This window comes from Phragmites australis, chromosome 9, assembly GCF_958298935.1.
Source record: "Phragmites australis chromosome 9, lpPhrAust1.1, whole genome shotgun sequence".
In the NCBI taxonomy this organism is placed as follows: Eukaryota; Viridiplantae; Streptophyta; class Magnoliopsida; order Poales; family Poaceae; genus Phragmites; species Phragmites australis.
This window is the reverse complement of record NC_084929.1, coordinates 26994969-27010544: the sequence shown is the minus strand read 5'-3', so window position 1 is coordinate 27010544 and position 15576 is coordinate 26994969. Positions and strand designations below refer to the sequence as shown.

Genomic DNA, 15576 nt, shown 5'->3' with positions numbered 1-15576 from the left:
GTCAGCCAGCTTGAAGAGTTCTTTGACCGTATGAATCTTTCGGGTAGCCAGCTTTCCGACTAGATCTCTATCCTTGACGCCTATCTTGAAGGAGATGATGAATGACCCATCGGAGATGTTCGGGACCATATTACGCCTGTCACTGAACCTCTAGATGAAGTCCCGAAGAGAATCATCATTGTCTTGGTTCAGTTGATGGAGATCGTCTTCTATTCCCAAGCGCTCGAACGTACCCTGGAAGTTGGTGATGAACTGAGCCTTCAACTCGGCCCACGACTGGATCAAACTGGGTGGCAGGTTCATCAACCAGAACCTGATAGGTCCATCGAGGGCAGTTAGTAGGTAATTAGTTATCACCTTATTATCGTCGCCAGCTGCTCAAATAATAGTGGTGTAGATCTGTAACCACTCGTTGGGGTTGAGCTTCCCATCGTACTTCTGGATCGGACCCGCTTTGAACTTCTCGGGCCACTATATTGACCGAAGCTCAGGTGTGAAGGCTTCGCAGTCTTCGTCGAATTCTTCAGGAGGAGATAGGGGACGACTGTCATGCCTATTCCTTCGGACAGGGGAGTCACATCGATCGTCTCGTCCCAGAGATCTACAGTCGTTATAACGACGATTATCCTCATGATGTTCCTCATGGTGGTTGTCTATCACTTTCCGTAGGCCGCGCCTATCATGAGGGATGTGGTCCCTCAAGTCTTCCTGGCTTTTGCACCTATGGATAGGTGTCGGTGTATCAGGAACCGGGGATCCCTGAGTCCCGAGGCCAGGCCAGCCGTCCGCCACGTGTCACCATCCTGCGAGGCCCCTCCTGCAGGATGAGGAAAATCTAAAGTTCCAGAAAGAAAGTGCTCGGGGAGGTTCCCGGTCGCCCCCGAGCACCCCAGTCCCCCGATGATCAGAAGAGCTAAGTTCCGGGAGAGAGCGCTCGGGGGGCTGCGTGCGGCAGCCCCCGAGCGCTCGGTTCCCCGAGGGTCAGTGCAAAAGTGCTCCGGAGAGAGTGCCCGGGGTTGCACGTGGCAGCCCCCGAGCACTTGGTTCCCCGAAGGTTCGAGCGAAAGCGCTCGGGAGAGAGTGCCCGGGTTTGCACGTGGCAGCCCCCGAGCACTTGGTTCCCCGAAAGGTCAGTGCAAAAGCGATCAGGAGAGAGTGCTCAGGGCTGCACGTGGCAGCCCCCGAGCACTCGGTTCCCCGAAGGTTCGTGCGAAAGTACCCGGGAGAGAGTGCTCGGGGAGGTGAACAGTACCCCCGAGCACTCGGTGCCCCGACGACCCAGAAGGGCCCCCGAGGGGCCCGTCGATGAGGTGTCAACCAGTCAGAGGTCCGAGGCCGCATTTAATGGGCGTGCGCGGCCTGACATCCTGATATCCCCAACTGCTCCCGCCGCAGTGTCAGTCCCTGCCATGCTTTGGCAGAGAGGCGTGGGGCCATTAATTGCACGGCTCCCATCCCGTATCATCCGGTGTATCTCGGGATAACGTTGCCAGGATCAAGGCGTTCCGCCTGCCACCCTGCCGTGGCAGAGGAACAAGACAGGGTGGGCGCACCGGGTGCCTCTGTTTCTGCTCGGTGGGCCCTCTCAACGACGCCCGGCGCCAGGGCGTCCACAGTGACGAGTGACCGGACGCGCGCCGCGTTTTTCCACCGCCCCTGTCACTTCGCCCAGAGGAAATGATGATGCCTTTCTCAGTCGTGGCGTCTGGGAACTTGTGCCCCTTCTTTCCCGTTCGGGGTATGTCGTGGCCGGCGAGTGCATAAAAGGATGGACACACCAGAGGAGAAAAAAGGACGAAGTTAACAGAAGAAGAGAGTCAACCAAGCCAACAGACGAAGTCATCACAAGCAAGCCTGAGCAGAGCTCCGACCGAAGAACAAGGAGCCTCAAGCTCTTAGCTAGACAATACACTCTTGTAACCAGACATATTCCTTGAGGGATCCCCCTCAGGGAAAGTTATTGCATCCATACAGGAGTAGGGTTTTACGCCCCTGTGCGGCCCGAACCTGGCTAAACTCTGGTGCATTTACTTCCCTTTGCACTAGGTCGATCCTCCCCCACCACCGGCCGTTGCATTTATTTCCGCTTCCATTTATTTCTTCGACGAACTTATTCAGGGTCATTCCCCCGGCCGAATCTCTAAAAAGGGGTCACTCGAGATCCCTGCGACAGGAGTTAATCCTCCGACAGCTGGCGCGCCAGGTAGGGGAGTGCTGCCCGACGTCCAGGAGGCCCCAGTCGCTGCTGCGTACCAGCAGCAGCCACTATCCACGCGTGCGGCTTCCCCCCGCCCAAGTTGACCGGGGGCTATCACTCATTGGGTAAGTCGCCCAACCTTGTAAAATTTGTCAATTCAATGTAAATCTCAATGTGCAGTCGCATGTCAATTTCTTTTTTCTGGATTCCATATGTTTAATCTGTCTGGTGAGATGCTCGATTGTGCGAGAAAAAAGTTTGCTCTCTCATTTTCCCCGCTGATAAAAGAATCCCAATCGGTATGCACGCGGGCAGTTGCCGCTGACTTACGTCTGATGTGGTAGGCTGTGGTGTTCGGTGTCGTGACAGGCTCCCGGGCACTACCGAGTTCCTGGGTGCTCTGGGTAATGCTATCACTCGAGCTGCTCGAGTAGTCCGGAGCTCAGGCCCCAGGGGCGGGCTGTCGGTGCTCGGTCTGGTCTGTCATACCTGGGCGCCACCGAACCATAGGACCTATGGGTTATGCCCTCTGCCTACTCTTGTCCGCCGGTCTGGGTATTCAAGAGGTCTCAGGTCGAAAACGAGAGCAGTCTATAACAAGTACCGCACTAACAGAGCGCACCAAGCAAAGAAATTCCCTATTCTCTCTTAAGTCACAGGTCGACAATCAAGAGTAGCTCGACCGCGAGGGCCTCAATGCCCAGGTCGCTAATTAGCTCCAAGGGTCCTCGGGTGGTCCTACCGCTTAGGCATGAGTGGTCGAGATCAGCCGACCCCGGGATCCTTGCGTGCCCCTTGACGCTCGGGCCCTCCGGCTAAAGGAACCAAGCCCCCGGGCACCCCGAGCTCGGAAGCACACGCCCCTCCTGGATTTTCGGCCGACAGCTGTCCGGTGAGTGGTTAAATTCAGAGGAGTTTACATCCAATATTACTCTGTTCCCGAGTCATCCTCGGAGGCCCTCGTATTCTAATCTGCCCGGTGAGATGATCTCCTCGCGCACAAAACCCTACCGTGTGTCTACTTTTTCCTGGAACGACAGAACGGTTCGTAGAAAGGTGTGCCGCACGTGCGGTAATGTCCGACCGAAGTTCTTCGTGGTGGTCGTGGTGTTCGGTCCGCTTTTAAGGGCCCCGAGCACTACCGAGTCCCCGGGTGCCCTGGGTAATCCTATCACTCGAGCTGCTCGAGTAGTCCGGAGCACAGGCCTTGGGGGCGGGCTGTCGGTGCTCGGTTCGGTCCGTTCGGTGCTCGGTTCGGTCCGTCTTAAGCACGGGCACCACCGAACCATGAGGACTCTTGGTCACATTTCCGCCCGTGCGCGTCTCCGGTCTACTGACTGAGTGGTCGCGAGGTGAAAAAGTATTCACCGGTCATGGCGTGTTCCGTGCTGGATCGATCCATCTCTCGAGCAAGGAAGTTCGTGTCTTTGTCTTTTGACTTAGACGATGCGGACTCGCGAGGGCTCGGGGGCTGAACGCGCTAAGAACGATGATCGAGACGACTTCGTTCTCGGGGACGAAAAGGTTGGGAATGGTCCGACTGAGTACTCCCCGGGGCTTCAAGGCAAAACAGTGGAAGAAACACTAAGTACTCAAGAAAACTGGAGTTGCAAGCCCAAAGAAAAGCTCCCATTATATTCGCAAGGAAAATACAAGCATTTCTGAGGGATCGCTCCCATACTTACATCCATCCAAGACAAAAACAAAAGAAAAGGAAACTACTACAAAAAACCTAATCAGCGGCAGAGTCGGCATCGGAGTCGTCTGGGCCATCCCCGGGGGCCGACGGCGGCGGCACTTCCCGCCTGAAGCCAGCCGCCACCTCGGCAGCGGTGCTCCGAACCGCTTCCCGGGCGGCCTCTCCCTCGGCTTCGACCACTCCTTCCCGCGCCAGCTCCAGCGGGAAGTTCGGGTCTCTGCTCCGGTAGCAGGCCAGGACGTGCTCGGCCACCGCGTGGGCCAAGCCACGTCCTTCCCGGGCGGTGAGTTCTTGGACGGCCCAGGGCAGCGCCTCGAGGCGCTCGCAGACTTGTTGAAGCCCTAGGACTTGTCGTGCGGGGCTATCACTCTTCTCGTCCGTGACGAGTCGCCCAAGGCCGGCCCTCTCCACGGCCCGTCGCATCCACCGGAGTATGTCCTCCAACATTTGCTGCAGGTTGACCCGTGAGACAAAGGCAGTCTCGAGCTTCTCCTTCACAGCCTGCAGCTGCACCTCGAGTCCCTGGCCCCTGGCCGGGCCAGAAGAACCGCCGTCGGTTGCGGAGCCGACGGCTTGCTTTGTCTGCGCCACCAGTTCGGACAAGGCGCGCTCACGGGCGGTTAGCTCCGCCTCGTGTTTTGCATTCTCCTCCTCCCTGGTGGCAACGGCCACTGTCGCCGCGGTAGCCTCCCCTTCTCGACGGGTCAGCTCCCCCTCCTGGCGGGTCAGCACGCCCTCCTGTTGGGCCAGCGAGTCCTCCCGGGCGCCCAGATCCGCTGCCGTGATCTCATTGTCGACCACCCGGAGGTAAAGGTCCTCCTCCCACTGGCGGATATCTTCTTCAATCTTCCGGAGGTCTTTTTCCCAACGTTGGAGGCCGGCGCGCGTCTGATCAGCCTCGCCCTCTCGGCGGGTCAGTTCAGCCCGAAGCTCCTCCGCCGCCTTCTCGCGGACCGCGACCGCTTCCTCCCTCTCCTGCGCCTGCCCCGCCCTGGCAAGGGCCTCGGCAGCCTGCTGCCGCGACGCCTCAACCAGGCGGGCAGTGTCTTCTCGCTCCCGCGCGGCTTCTACGCGGGCGGCCTTCAAAATCTCCCGTTCCCGCGTGACCTCCGCGCGGGTATCTTCCAGGAGTTTCTGCTCCCACGCAGCCGCCGCGCGGGCCTCATCCTGGGCGCTCGCAAACTGCGCCCTCTCCAAGATCAGCCGGGCGCGCTCTGCTTTGAGCTGCCCCTCCTTCGCGTCCACTGCCGCGCCCAGCCGCCCGACCGCCACCTGGACGCCCTCGATCGCGGCCAGGAAGGGGTCGGCAGGCCGGCCGGGGGCCGGTGGAGCGCCGGTCTCCCCGTGATTCGCCTCCGGGGGGTTCGAAGTCCCCAAGGGTTGCCACACGATCATCTGCCCCGGGCTCGGCACGCCCGGGGTAGGTTGGACCGGCGCCGGGCGCTCGGGCGACGGCCGCGTTCCCGCCTCGGCCGCCGCATCCGCCGGCCCCGGCAAGGCTGCTGCTTCCGCCACCATCCACCCCGGGCTCTGCATGCCCGGGGTAGGTTCCACCGGCGCCGTAGGTTCGGGCGACGGCTCCGTCCTCCCCTCGGCTGCCGCTTCCGCCAGCCTCGGCCTCGTCCGCGACGAAGGGCCCATCCGCAGTCTCCGTACCATCACCTGCCAATGGGCCCGGGGGCTACTGTCGGTGTATCAGGAACTGGGGATCCCTGAGTCCCGAGGCCAGGCCAGCCGTCCGCCACGTGTCACCATCCTGCGAGGTCCCTCCTGCGGGATGAGGAAAATCTAAAGTTCCGGGAAGAAAGTGCTCGGGGAGGTTCCCGATCGCCCCCGAGCACCCCAGTCCCCCGATGATCAGAAGAGTTAAGTTTCGGGAGAGAGCGCTCGGGGGGCTGCGTGCGGTAGCCCCTGAGCGCTCGGTTCCCCGAGGGTCAGTGCAAAAGTGCTCGGGAGAGAGTGCCCGGGGTTGCACGTGGCAGCCCCCGAGCACTTGGTTCCCCGAAGGTTCGAGCGAAAGCGCTCGGGAGAGAGTGCCCGGGTTTGCACGTGGCAGCCCCCGAGCACTTGGTTCCCCGAAAGGTCAGTGCAAAAGCGATCAGGAGAGAGTGCTCGGGGCTGCACGTGGCAGCCCCTGAGCACTCGGTTCCCCGAAGGTTCATGCGAAAGTGCCCGGGAGAGAGTGCTCGGGGAGGTGAACAGTACCCCCGAGCACTCGGTGCCCCGACGACCCAGAAGGGCCCCCGAGGGGCCCGTCAACGAGGTGTCAACCAGTCAGAGGTCCGAGGCCGCATTTAATGGGCGTGCGCGGCCTGACATCCTGATATCCCCAACTGCTCCCACCGCAGTGTCAGTCCCTGCCATGCTTTGGCAGAGAGGCGTGGGGCCATTAATTGCACGGGTCCCGTCCCGTATCATCCGGTGTATCTCGGGATAACGTTGCCAGGATCAAGGCGTTCCGCCTGCGACCCTGCCCGTGGCAGAGGAACAAGACAGGGTGGGCGCACCGGGTGCCTCTGTGGCTGCTCGGTGGGCCCTCTCAACGACGCCCGGCGCCAGGGCGTCCACAGTGACGAGTGACCGGACGCGCGCCGCGTTTTTCCACTGCCCCTGTCACTTCGCCCAGAGGAAATGATGATGCCTTTCTCAGTCGTGGCGTCTGGGAACTTGTGCCCCTTCTTTCCCGTTCGGGGTATATCGTGGCCGGCGAGTGCATAAAAGGATGGACACACCAGAGGAGAAAAAAGGACGAAGTTAACAGAAGAAGAGAGTCAACCAAGCCAACAGACGAAGTCATCACAAGCAAGCCTGAGCAGTGCTCCGGCCGAAGAACAAGGAGCCTCAAGCTCTTAGCTAGACAATACACTCTTGTAACCAGACATATTCCTTGAGGGATCCCCCTCAGGGAAAGTTATTGCATCCATACAGGAGTAGGGTATTACGCCCCTGTGCGGCCCGAATCTGTCTAAACTCTGGTGCATTTACTTCCCTTTGCACTAGGTCGATCCTCCCCCACCACCGGCCGTTGCATTTATTTCCGCTTCCATTTATTTCTCTGACGAACTTATTCAGGGTCATCCCCCCCGGCCGAATCTCTAAAAAGGGGTCACTTGGGATCCCTGCGACAGGAGTTAATCCTCCGACAATAGGGCAGTTACAATTTGGCCTGCAAGGCTGTGCTTGAGCTCGGCCACCTAAGCTTCTCGTTTGCGATCCCTCAACTCGGGGATGTCCACGTCTGTGGCTCCTCAAACCAGCGCCTCGCCGGCTGGGGTGCCTAGAGTCGCTAGGGTTGTTTACTCGAGCACCCTGGATCTGAGCCGCATCGAGCAGGGTCTTGAGTTGATTGACCATCGGGGTTAAAGGATTTGTCGGATCAAACTCGGGAAAGGATCTTAGAATCATATGAGCACCCTGGACATTGGCTTCTGGAGTACTAAAAACACCGCTACCAAGGCTCGGCTATGGTCAAGCCGATGTTGCTACATGATTGGTATTTTGAGGGAGTTCGTTCCTCGATCTTGGAACTGTTGCTGGTGGAGGCATCACCTGACCAATAGGCATTCCCATGGTAAGTAGACGTCGAATATCAGGGTTCACCTGACTCTCTGTTGTCTGTCAATGATGGGTGGTACTGGGGACAGACAAGGCTCCTGTTGCGGTGGTCCCTAGCGGGAACCCTCCAGCGGTGTCGGTATCTTGGGCGGCGACCGCCATTGCTGGATCCTCAGAGATTCCTACACCATCATTTACCACAGCATCTAGATCTTCCGTGTTCTGCTCAAAGGGTGTACCGTCGACTTCGGCCATGAACACAAATTGATCTGTTCGGCTGGTCTAGCCATCGATGGAGCCGTCATCGCCGCTCTCGTGACTTTCACCGTCGCTGTCGCTGTCCATGAACTGAAGAACGTTAGGCTTCTTGGGATCCCAGTTGAGGTATCCCACCTCGCGGTATGTGTCCAATGAGCTGGACTCAATGATGTTGGTGTGGATTAATCCACCCTGATTGTCCCAGTGGTATGCCATAGTTCCGAAGGTGATCTCAAAGCTGACAGGGGGGCGATGCGAAGATGACTGTTGCCGACTCAAAGTGATCATAGAAGCTAATGTCGGAGAATCCGACACGGACGCGCACTTGAGACATGATTGGTCCTAAAAATAGATGAAGGCTCCTACCTGGCGCGCCAACTGTCGAAGATTACTGCCCAACAATATATCCGTAATTAAACATGGGTACCTTCGAGATCAGGGATCGAGCAGGAAATAAGATACGCGATGTATACAGGTTTGGGCTTCGATTGGAGTGATACCCTACGTCCTGTGTGGATGATGCAGTATATATGGCTATCTCGAGTACAAGCAATGTGGCTAGACCTATTACAATGGAGTAGATTGGATCTAAACTAATCTAAGGTTGAAGTCGTCGAGTCTCTCCAATTGCTAGGTTCTTGTTGTCGCTTGCGTCGAGTTGCATATGTCCCCCCTCCTGGGGGTTTGGGTCCCCACCTTATATAGGGTCCTGGCGCTGCCCTGAGTCCAGCCGTAGTCGATAGGGAATCCTTTGCCTTGTCGATCAAGGCAAAACCGAATCAAACTTGGATACCAGTCGTACTCGAGTCGGCTAACCCGATCGAAACCTTCCTAGTATAGGTTTTTGAAATCCCCGAGTATACCGAGTCCCGCAGATTCGGATCCGCAATATCCAAAGTTGTTAAACATATGTACGATATACCCAGTCAATATACGGTGTACTCTTTATACGTATATACCCTATAATTAGATATTCAACAAGAGGAGAGCTGTAATGGAGGGATTTTAGGGTTTAGAGGTTCACTCCATCCTTAGGCACAAAGGAGAAGGGTGGTTGGTAGAAGCATGGTGTTGGACGATGAAAAGCACCATTTGGACCATGGGAGAAGAGGGTAGTGGGCGGGGAAGGCGTTCCAGGTTAGGAGGGGCGATCAATGGAGACGACTTCTACAATGGGATATGTACTGTAGTAAGGGTAGGATGATGATGAAACATGGAGGCACACGATAGTTGCATTTGGTGCAGGTAGGGAAGACAAGTGTGATCGTGATGATGATATATAATTATTATTATATATTCTATAAATACCATATATCTATAAGGGGTATATGATGATCTTGTATATCTTATTCGATCTAGTGTGTATTGTAATCACCACAGAGTAGGGTATGGAGCTAAAGTATAAGAAAACTAATCGTACCGAATAGGGATGTCATCCTCTATTCAGAGAAGGTTTCCTAGATATCCAGAAGATCATTTGTTTAGAAAGATTGCACCCGGAGGAGTCCGGATAGAGTACGCCAGAGTTCCCCCAACTATAAAAGGAGGGGAGGGCTACGTCCAGGAGAGAAGCCTTTCTATAAGCACAAGCCTCATAGGAACTCGCGCATTCAAATCTACGAAGTCATGAGACTCCAGATCAATCCTAGTGACGTAGAACCATCAACACCCATCAAAGATCCACGGCAGAAGCAATCCTCATCTCACTAGGGCTTTAGTAGTAGGAACATGGAGAAATCTGTCTAGTTTTTTAGTACTAAATCCATGCGCACTACATGTTGTAAACTCCGATCTTAAGATTAATCAAAGAAAGACAAGACATATGTATATTATCCACTCAGAGGTCCGAACCTATATAAATACCGTGTCCCTCTTTGCGATATCCTTAGACGATCACATAGGTATCCGGTATCCCTTTATTTACATTATAAATATTTGCAGTTGTGCACAATTCTTCGATAGACCAAGTGGCACGGTGGGGGGAGAAGAAAATGAAGAGACTCATCTTAGTGGTGGAAAGATTTAGGAGTGCTTTAAAAGCCTCCTTCTAAGCCATGCATGTTCTGATTGTTCGATCTTTTGGAAACAATATTTATAGATGAACTGTGGTTTCATATGATTTTTTTAAAATAAAATAGGAAGCGCTTTAGTTCTAAAACCTTTTTAAGGAGATTTATTTGATAGTAAGAATATACCTAAGAGTCATTATTTCCAAACAACGTTGAAGACTATATCCCCATGAAGTTCCTTCCTCTTCGGCCCGTCTCGAGTCCACGTACAAATAGGCTACCAGCGCCGCAAGCTTGTCCCGGCCCATGGTCCGTCGCTCCAACAAAAGCCGAGCACCCACCATCTTGCCTCGCAAGACAAGCATGAAGCATCTCGAAGGCTCGATCGAGCTCTTGCGAGTTGTAATTTGATCCCAATCCGTGCTCTCGAGATAATTCCCCCCCCCCCCCTTCTCCCGAGTCCCGATAGCTAATTCGCTCAAGCCCAGATCAAGCCTTACAAAACCCCCACCGCCTCGAATCGAACCGAGATCCATCGAGATCGAGAGAGGAAGCGGAGCCATCGCCACCGAGTTCCGAGAAGGGTAGGAAGCAGGGTCCGGCGCGCGAGATGTTCTTTTTCTTCGTGGGCGGCGTGGAGCAGGGCGCCGGGCGGGTGCTCAAGGAGGCGGCGGGGCGGTGCCTGCGGTGCGGCGGCGCGGCGGACCTGGTGGAGACGGAGAAGGTGCTCAAGCTCTTCTTCGTCCCCGTCCGGCGGTGGCCCGGGAAGGACCCCGCCTACCTCTGCCGCGAGTGCGGCCTCCTCGCGCCCGGGTCCCCCCTCGGCGCAGAACCAGGGCCGCCGCCGCCACCGCTCCTGCCCCGCGACGCGCGGTGTGGCGCATGCAGCCGCGCCGTCGACCCGCAATTCCGGTTCTGCCCCTTCTGCGGCTCCGCGCTCTGAACGGAATGGCCGGGAGCAGAGGTGATGACGCCTTGTGCCACTTGGTTTTCGTTTGCAGTTTCTACTGAGGTTTTGTGTGTGTCTGTGAAGACTTTGTATGTAATCACAAGAAATAAAGGAAAAAAACATCACATCATGTTCATAGTTTAGTACTCGTGCCATCAACATCATCATCACAATGCTTAGTGATTAGTGTTTCAGAATCTCAAGCTGCATACCGGCATCCATCATTCGTGCATTGCCCATAGGCTGCGTCCCCGATTACAAATAAGTTTAGGGAGAATTCCTCCGTCACTGCGAATTTTTACAGTTTTCTTATATGCTACTAATGTCTCAACGACATTATATGCCAAAATTTTCAGTGGCATAAGAGAAATTTATCCATAAGTTTAAGTATTGGTAAACAAGAGCGAGAATCATTGCAGCAGCTTTAAGTCCTGAATCGCTTGTTCCTGGTGCGACTTACCCAGTAGCTAAAGTCATGAACAATGAGCGCTTGCTGAAAAAAATATGAACAACTCTGGACTCTGGAGCACCCGAACTCGGTTTGGAACGCGGGAAGTTTACAAAATTCGTACACGAGCCATACAGTTTTTTGTGAAATTCCTACGTTTGAAACAGGACCTAGGACATAACAGATTGACACACACATTGCACGTACAGATTGGGCACATAGACAAAGACGCTAATAAAACACTAACCCGGAATCAACTCTACACACACATCCGATTCAACGCGAGCTGGGAGGTTGTCTTTCTCAGGCCATCATCACTTCGAATGCCGGCTGTGCTTGACGCCGAGGACGAGAGCGCTGTGGGTTCCATGCCTGACCGTATCCTCCCACAGGGTGCCGGGAACCTCTGGGACTGGGAGCGGCTCTTGCCGTTGCCCGTACCCCCGCGGCTCCGCGACCGCGATCGCTTCGGCGGTCGGCGGCTCCTGCGGGACATCGGGCTTGGGCTCGGCCCCCCCTGCTGCCGGTGCAGGTGCCGGCGCCTGCGCGCGGAGCGTGATGTAAGACAAGATCGCCAGCGCGGTGGCGGCGAGGCTCAGCAAGGCCGGAAGCCTGAAGTAACCGGCCCTGAGTAATCTGCACCACGCCTCGATGTCCCTTGTCACGGGCGCGTTCCACACAGCGCCGTTCAAGTAGAACGACCCCGCGAGCAGCGCCGCTATGATGCCAGTGACCCGGAGCACAGACCAGTGCGGACACCATGAGAGGACAGCGGAGATGATGCCAGTGACCCGCTTGGACTCGGAAGCGCCGTGTCGTGGCCTGCAGCAGCCGCCGGCTAGCGAGGCGATGATCTGGGCCACCGCCAGCAGGGGGACCGCGATCAGCGCCATACACGTTGATGTCGATGTCATCCCACTGCAAGAACAGTCAGTCATCCATCACCGCAAATGCCGTTTGAAATGCACGGGAACTGAAGAGTGGAAGAAAAGACGGTGTTGTGCTTACGGTGAGCCTTTTGGCATCGGCGATGAACCCCAGCACGGCGCTCGCCACCCCGAACAACCCCATCACGACGGGAAGGACGATCACGCCAATATCCATGTCAATCAATCCTATGTGCCTCGCTTCCTCTCTCGGATATGGAGACGATCGATGAGACGGCTGACTTTCCTGGTTGTGATCAACTATACATGCCCATGTTATACAGAGAGAATGTAGACAGTGCCTGGTTACGTCACGACAGATGAGATTAATCAGTCCATCATCATAATGTAATATTTATCCGAGTCAGTTTGCTATGTTCGTTTGTGTAATCCTTGATCATTACTGGGTACATGTTACACGTAAAATCAATAATATTATAACACAGAAAAAAAATATAGAAAAAATAATTAAAAAACAAAAAGACGAGCTTCTCAATTTAAGATAACAAAAACATACTCATCTTTACACAGGGAAAGCAAATGATACGAAAATGAAAGGAAATGGCAGGAGGTCAAGCTAATCTCCAACACATAACATGGTGAAGGGAGCTCGGAGCTAGATGTGATCAAGTAAGGTATTGGAGGTGATTGATTGTTGCAGGTGAGGGGATCAAGTAATTTGATTATGTTTCGTAATTAGTAGGATCCAAGTACGAATTTGAGCTGTGTATTAAGACTTATGGACGGTAGATATCAAAATCTCATGTATAACTCTTGCATTCTATATCTAATTATTATAGAAGATATAGATTGATTCTAGGTATTAGATATACATGTAATGAAATAATAGTGTATTATATTTTTTAATATGGATAACGCTTATTAATTGCAGGTTTTCAAATTGGTTGGAGGTTTTCAAACAATTGAGAGGGAGGAGGCGGGAGATCAATTTTGATTATAGATTGTTTGATCATGTGAAAAGTACGAGAAAGATTGTTCAAATCTACTATAACTCATCTATTTTATAAGACTAAATGTAGTTTTCTTGCAAGTAGCGTACGAAGAACACGAGCAAACTATACTATTGCCAAAAGATCAGCTCACGCCAAGACAGATGATTACATAATCTGCTAAAGCTCAACGGCAAAGGTGGTTACATTTGCTAACTGGAGTTGACATTGATGACAGCTGACAACTGGCTAATTAGAGGCACTTTGTTAAAAGAATTTCTAATTTGTCTCTATATATTGACATATTATATTGGAGATATTTTGTGGCACACTACAACAGAATAGATCATCCGTGTCGCTCTATCAGTACCGGTTAGGCACAAACCGGTATTGTTGAAGTATCGGTACCAGTTCCTAACATTCTAAACTCAATCAATGATTGAACCAGATTGAACCGGCACTGATAAAAGTTATTAGTGTCGGTTCATTATTAGGATCTACAGTGAATAGCAGGAGCTAGACTCAAAATTTTACGGAGGTAAAATATATTCATGAATAAATCCGCGTACAAGTAGCTTAGCCTTATCTTTTCACCGATGGAGCTCTCAGCCTTATCTCTCTCTACCGGACTAGGTGGAAGCTCGCCGACTCCGCTGTCGTTGTAGAGGAGCTCTGGTTTTTAGATCCTACTCTCGAATCTTTTTGGCTCTGATTTCTTCCCGATTGCACTGTTTAATTTGGTAAAGAAGAGCTGTCCCTTTCTTGAAGATCTCCCCAATTACATCTTGCTTTTTAAACCCTTGGTTCTTGCTGTACAATGAGTTGGATTCCATGTAAAGGTGCTTCTTTCTTGGAGATTTTGTCCTCCCAAATAAATGCCTAATTTGGTTCTTGTTGATGGTTCTAGCTGAGGCTTGATTGTGGGGAATTTTTTTAACTAAACTGATAAAGGTTTGATGTGGATGAATGAAGGTGGCAAGCGCAGGACTTCTCGCTGCTCAGCCACAGCACCATCTCCTTCTTCGACGAACCCAAGCCGGAGACAGCCGCCTCACGCTAGAACCGCGTCAGCCTCATTGCATCCAAGATCTCAATTGCTACCTCAAGAAAGCTTGTTATGTTCTGTATTTCTCCTTTGTTTCTTGAAGTTGTTGTGTTTGTGAGCTTTACACAGGTGGGTCAGGGTCTATCCAGAGACGACAAGGCTCTGAAGCTGGCTTTCCAGCACGGGATCGAGGCCGTGAGTACAAATCGTATACATCCACTACTGTTTTTTAGTTTAGTAGTAGCCTACTTGCTTAGGATTTGGTGCTCTGCATACACGTGTGTGAAAATTTAGTAGTAAAATTTCATTTTGTTTTTCTTGTTGTCCTGACTACATTAGTATTATAAGTGATTTCATCTCTAGAAATGAACAAGTTCGTGTAAGAGGAAAAATTATCTTTGATTGTATTGGAGAGGGGTAAGAGCTGGACTTCACTATGTTGTGATCTCTAGTTTTATTTTTGAACTAGAACTCTGGTTAGGATAATGACCTCATTTCAGTTTTTGACTTATATGTTCTCAAGTTATTCTGATACTAATGCTCAATTCTGAAATATGACTTAGGAGAAGATCACTTGAAGCTATTGCAATTGGCATCTTTGTTTGCTTAAACTAGCTTTACTCTGAAAATTATATTTAACAGAAAATGAGCATGTGACATGTCTCATTTTATATGTAGATAACAAGTCTATATATATCTTGAATCAGACATTATTATGTTTTGCCTTGCTCTTTTTCAGAATTTCATTATGTTTTTTCATATATATGCAGCATATATAATTGCTAATATCTTCACAAACTTATGTAGAGTGAATTTTTCCATTGCACTTTTCAGGATTTGCGGACTATCAATCTAAATGTAGATTGGACACTATTTGGGCATGTGGATCTGTGTTGACATTCTTTTTTATGTCATTGTATAGGTGTAGGACATTTGACTTACAAATTGTTTGTAAAGGAACATATGTATGAATGCTTATCTAAGTATAATTGAGAATTGTTCAGTTATAAATGCAGTGATATATTATGTTATCTTTTATGACAACCAGTCTACTAGTATAATTTTATGACAACACATGTATGAATGCTTATTTAAGTATGTTGACAGATGCATATCAATGCTGATTCATGCAAAAAGCCGGCACTAATAGTCATCGTATCAGTGCCGGTTCCGTGTTATAGACCGGTATTGACACTCATTATCAATGTTGGTTCACACAATGCCGAGTAATTAGTATCGGTTCAAAAATTGCCATTCACAGCATTTTTGAGCCGGCACTGATAACTATTTATGTAGTAGTGGCACTTTAGAACGTGTTTCAAACATAGAGATACTATTTAAGAATTGTGGATAAAGATTATATGTAATGGACTGTACCGGCATTCTTCAAGGCATTTTTTAAATTGTCAATACAAAAATGGTATGGAGATAGAGATATTTTTTTATGACATTTTGTAATTGACAATATCTTGTATAGAGACGTTGTTTGAGGCATTTTTGTTCTCTAGAGGCATTTTTTTTTTTTTACATTTGATGCATC

The 15576-nt window shown here is 51.8% G+C and overlaps 1 protein-coding gene and 1 long non-coding RNA gene across 2 annotated transcripts; both read left to right on the top strand.

Moving 5' to 3' along the window:
- Positions 1–10036: 10036 nt before the first annotated feature.
- Positions 10037–10838, top strand: LOC133929811 (uncharacterized). The gene has a single exon (XM_062376578.1). The coding sequence runs from the start codon at positions 10329–10331 to the stop codon at positions 10659–10661; it is 333 nt and encodes a 110-aa protein (XP_062232562.1). The 5' UTR covers positions 10037–10328; the 3' UTR covers positions 10662–10838.
- A 2780-nt stretch (positions 10839–13618) lies between these two features.
- On the top strand, positions 13619–15067 carry LOC133929810 (uncharacterized). Its single transcript, XR_009911661.1, has 2 exons — positions 13619–14231; positions 14871–15067. It is a non-coding gene; the product is annotated as an uncharacterized LOC133929810 (long non-coding RNA).
- The last annotated feature ends 509 nt before the right edge of the window (positions 15068–15576 follow it).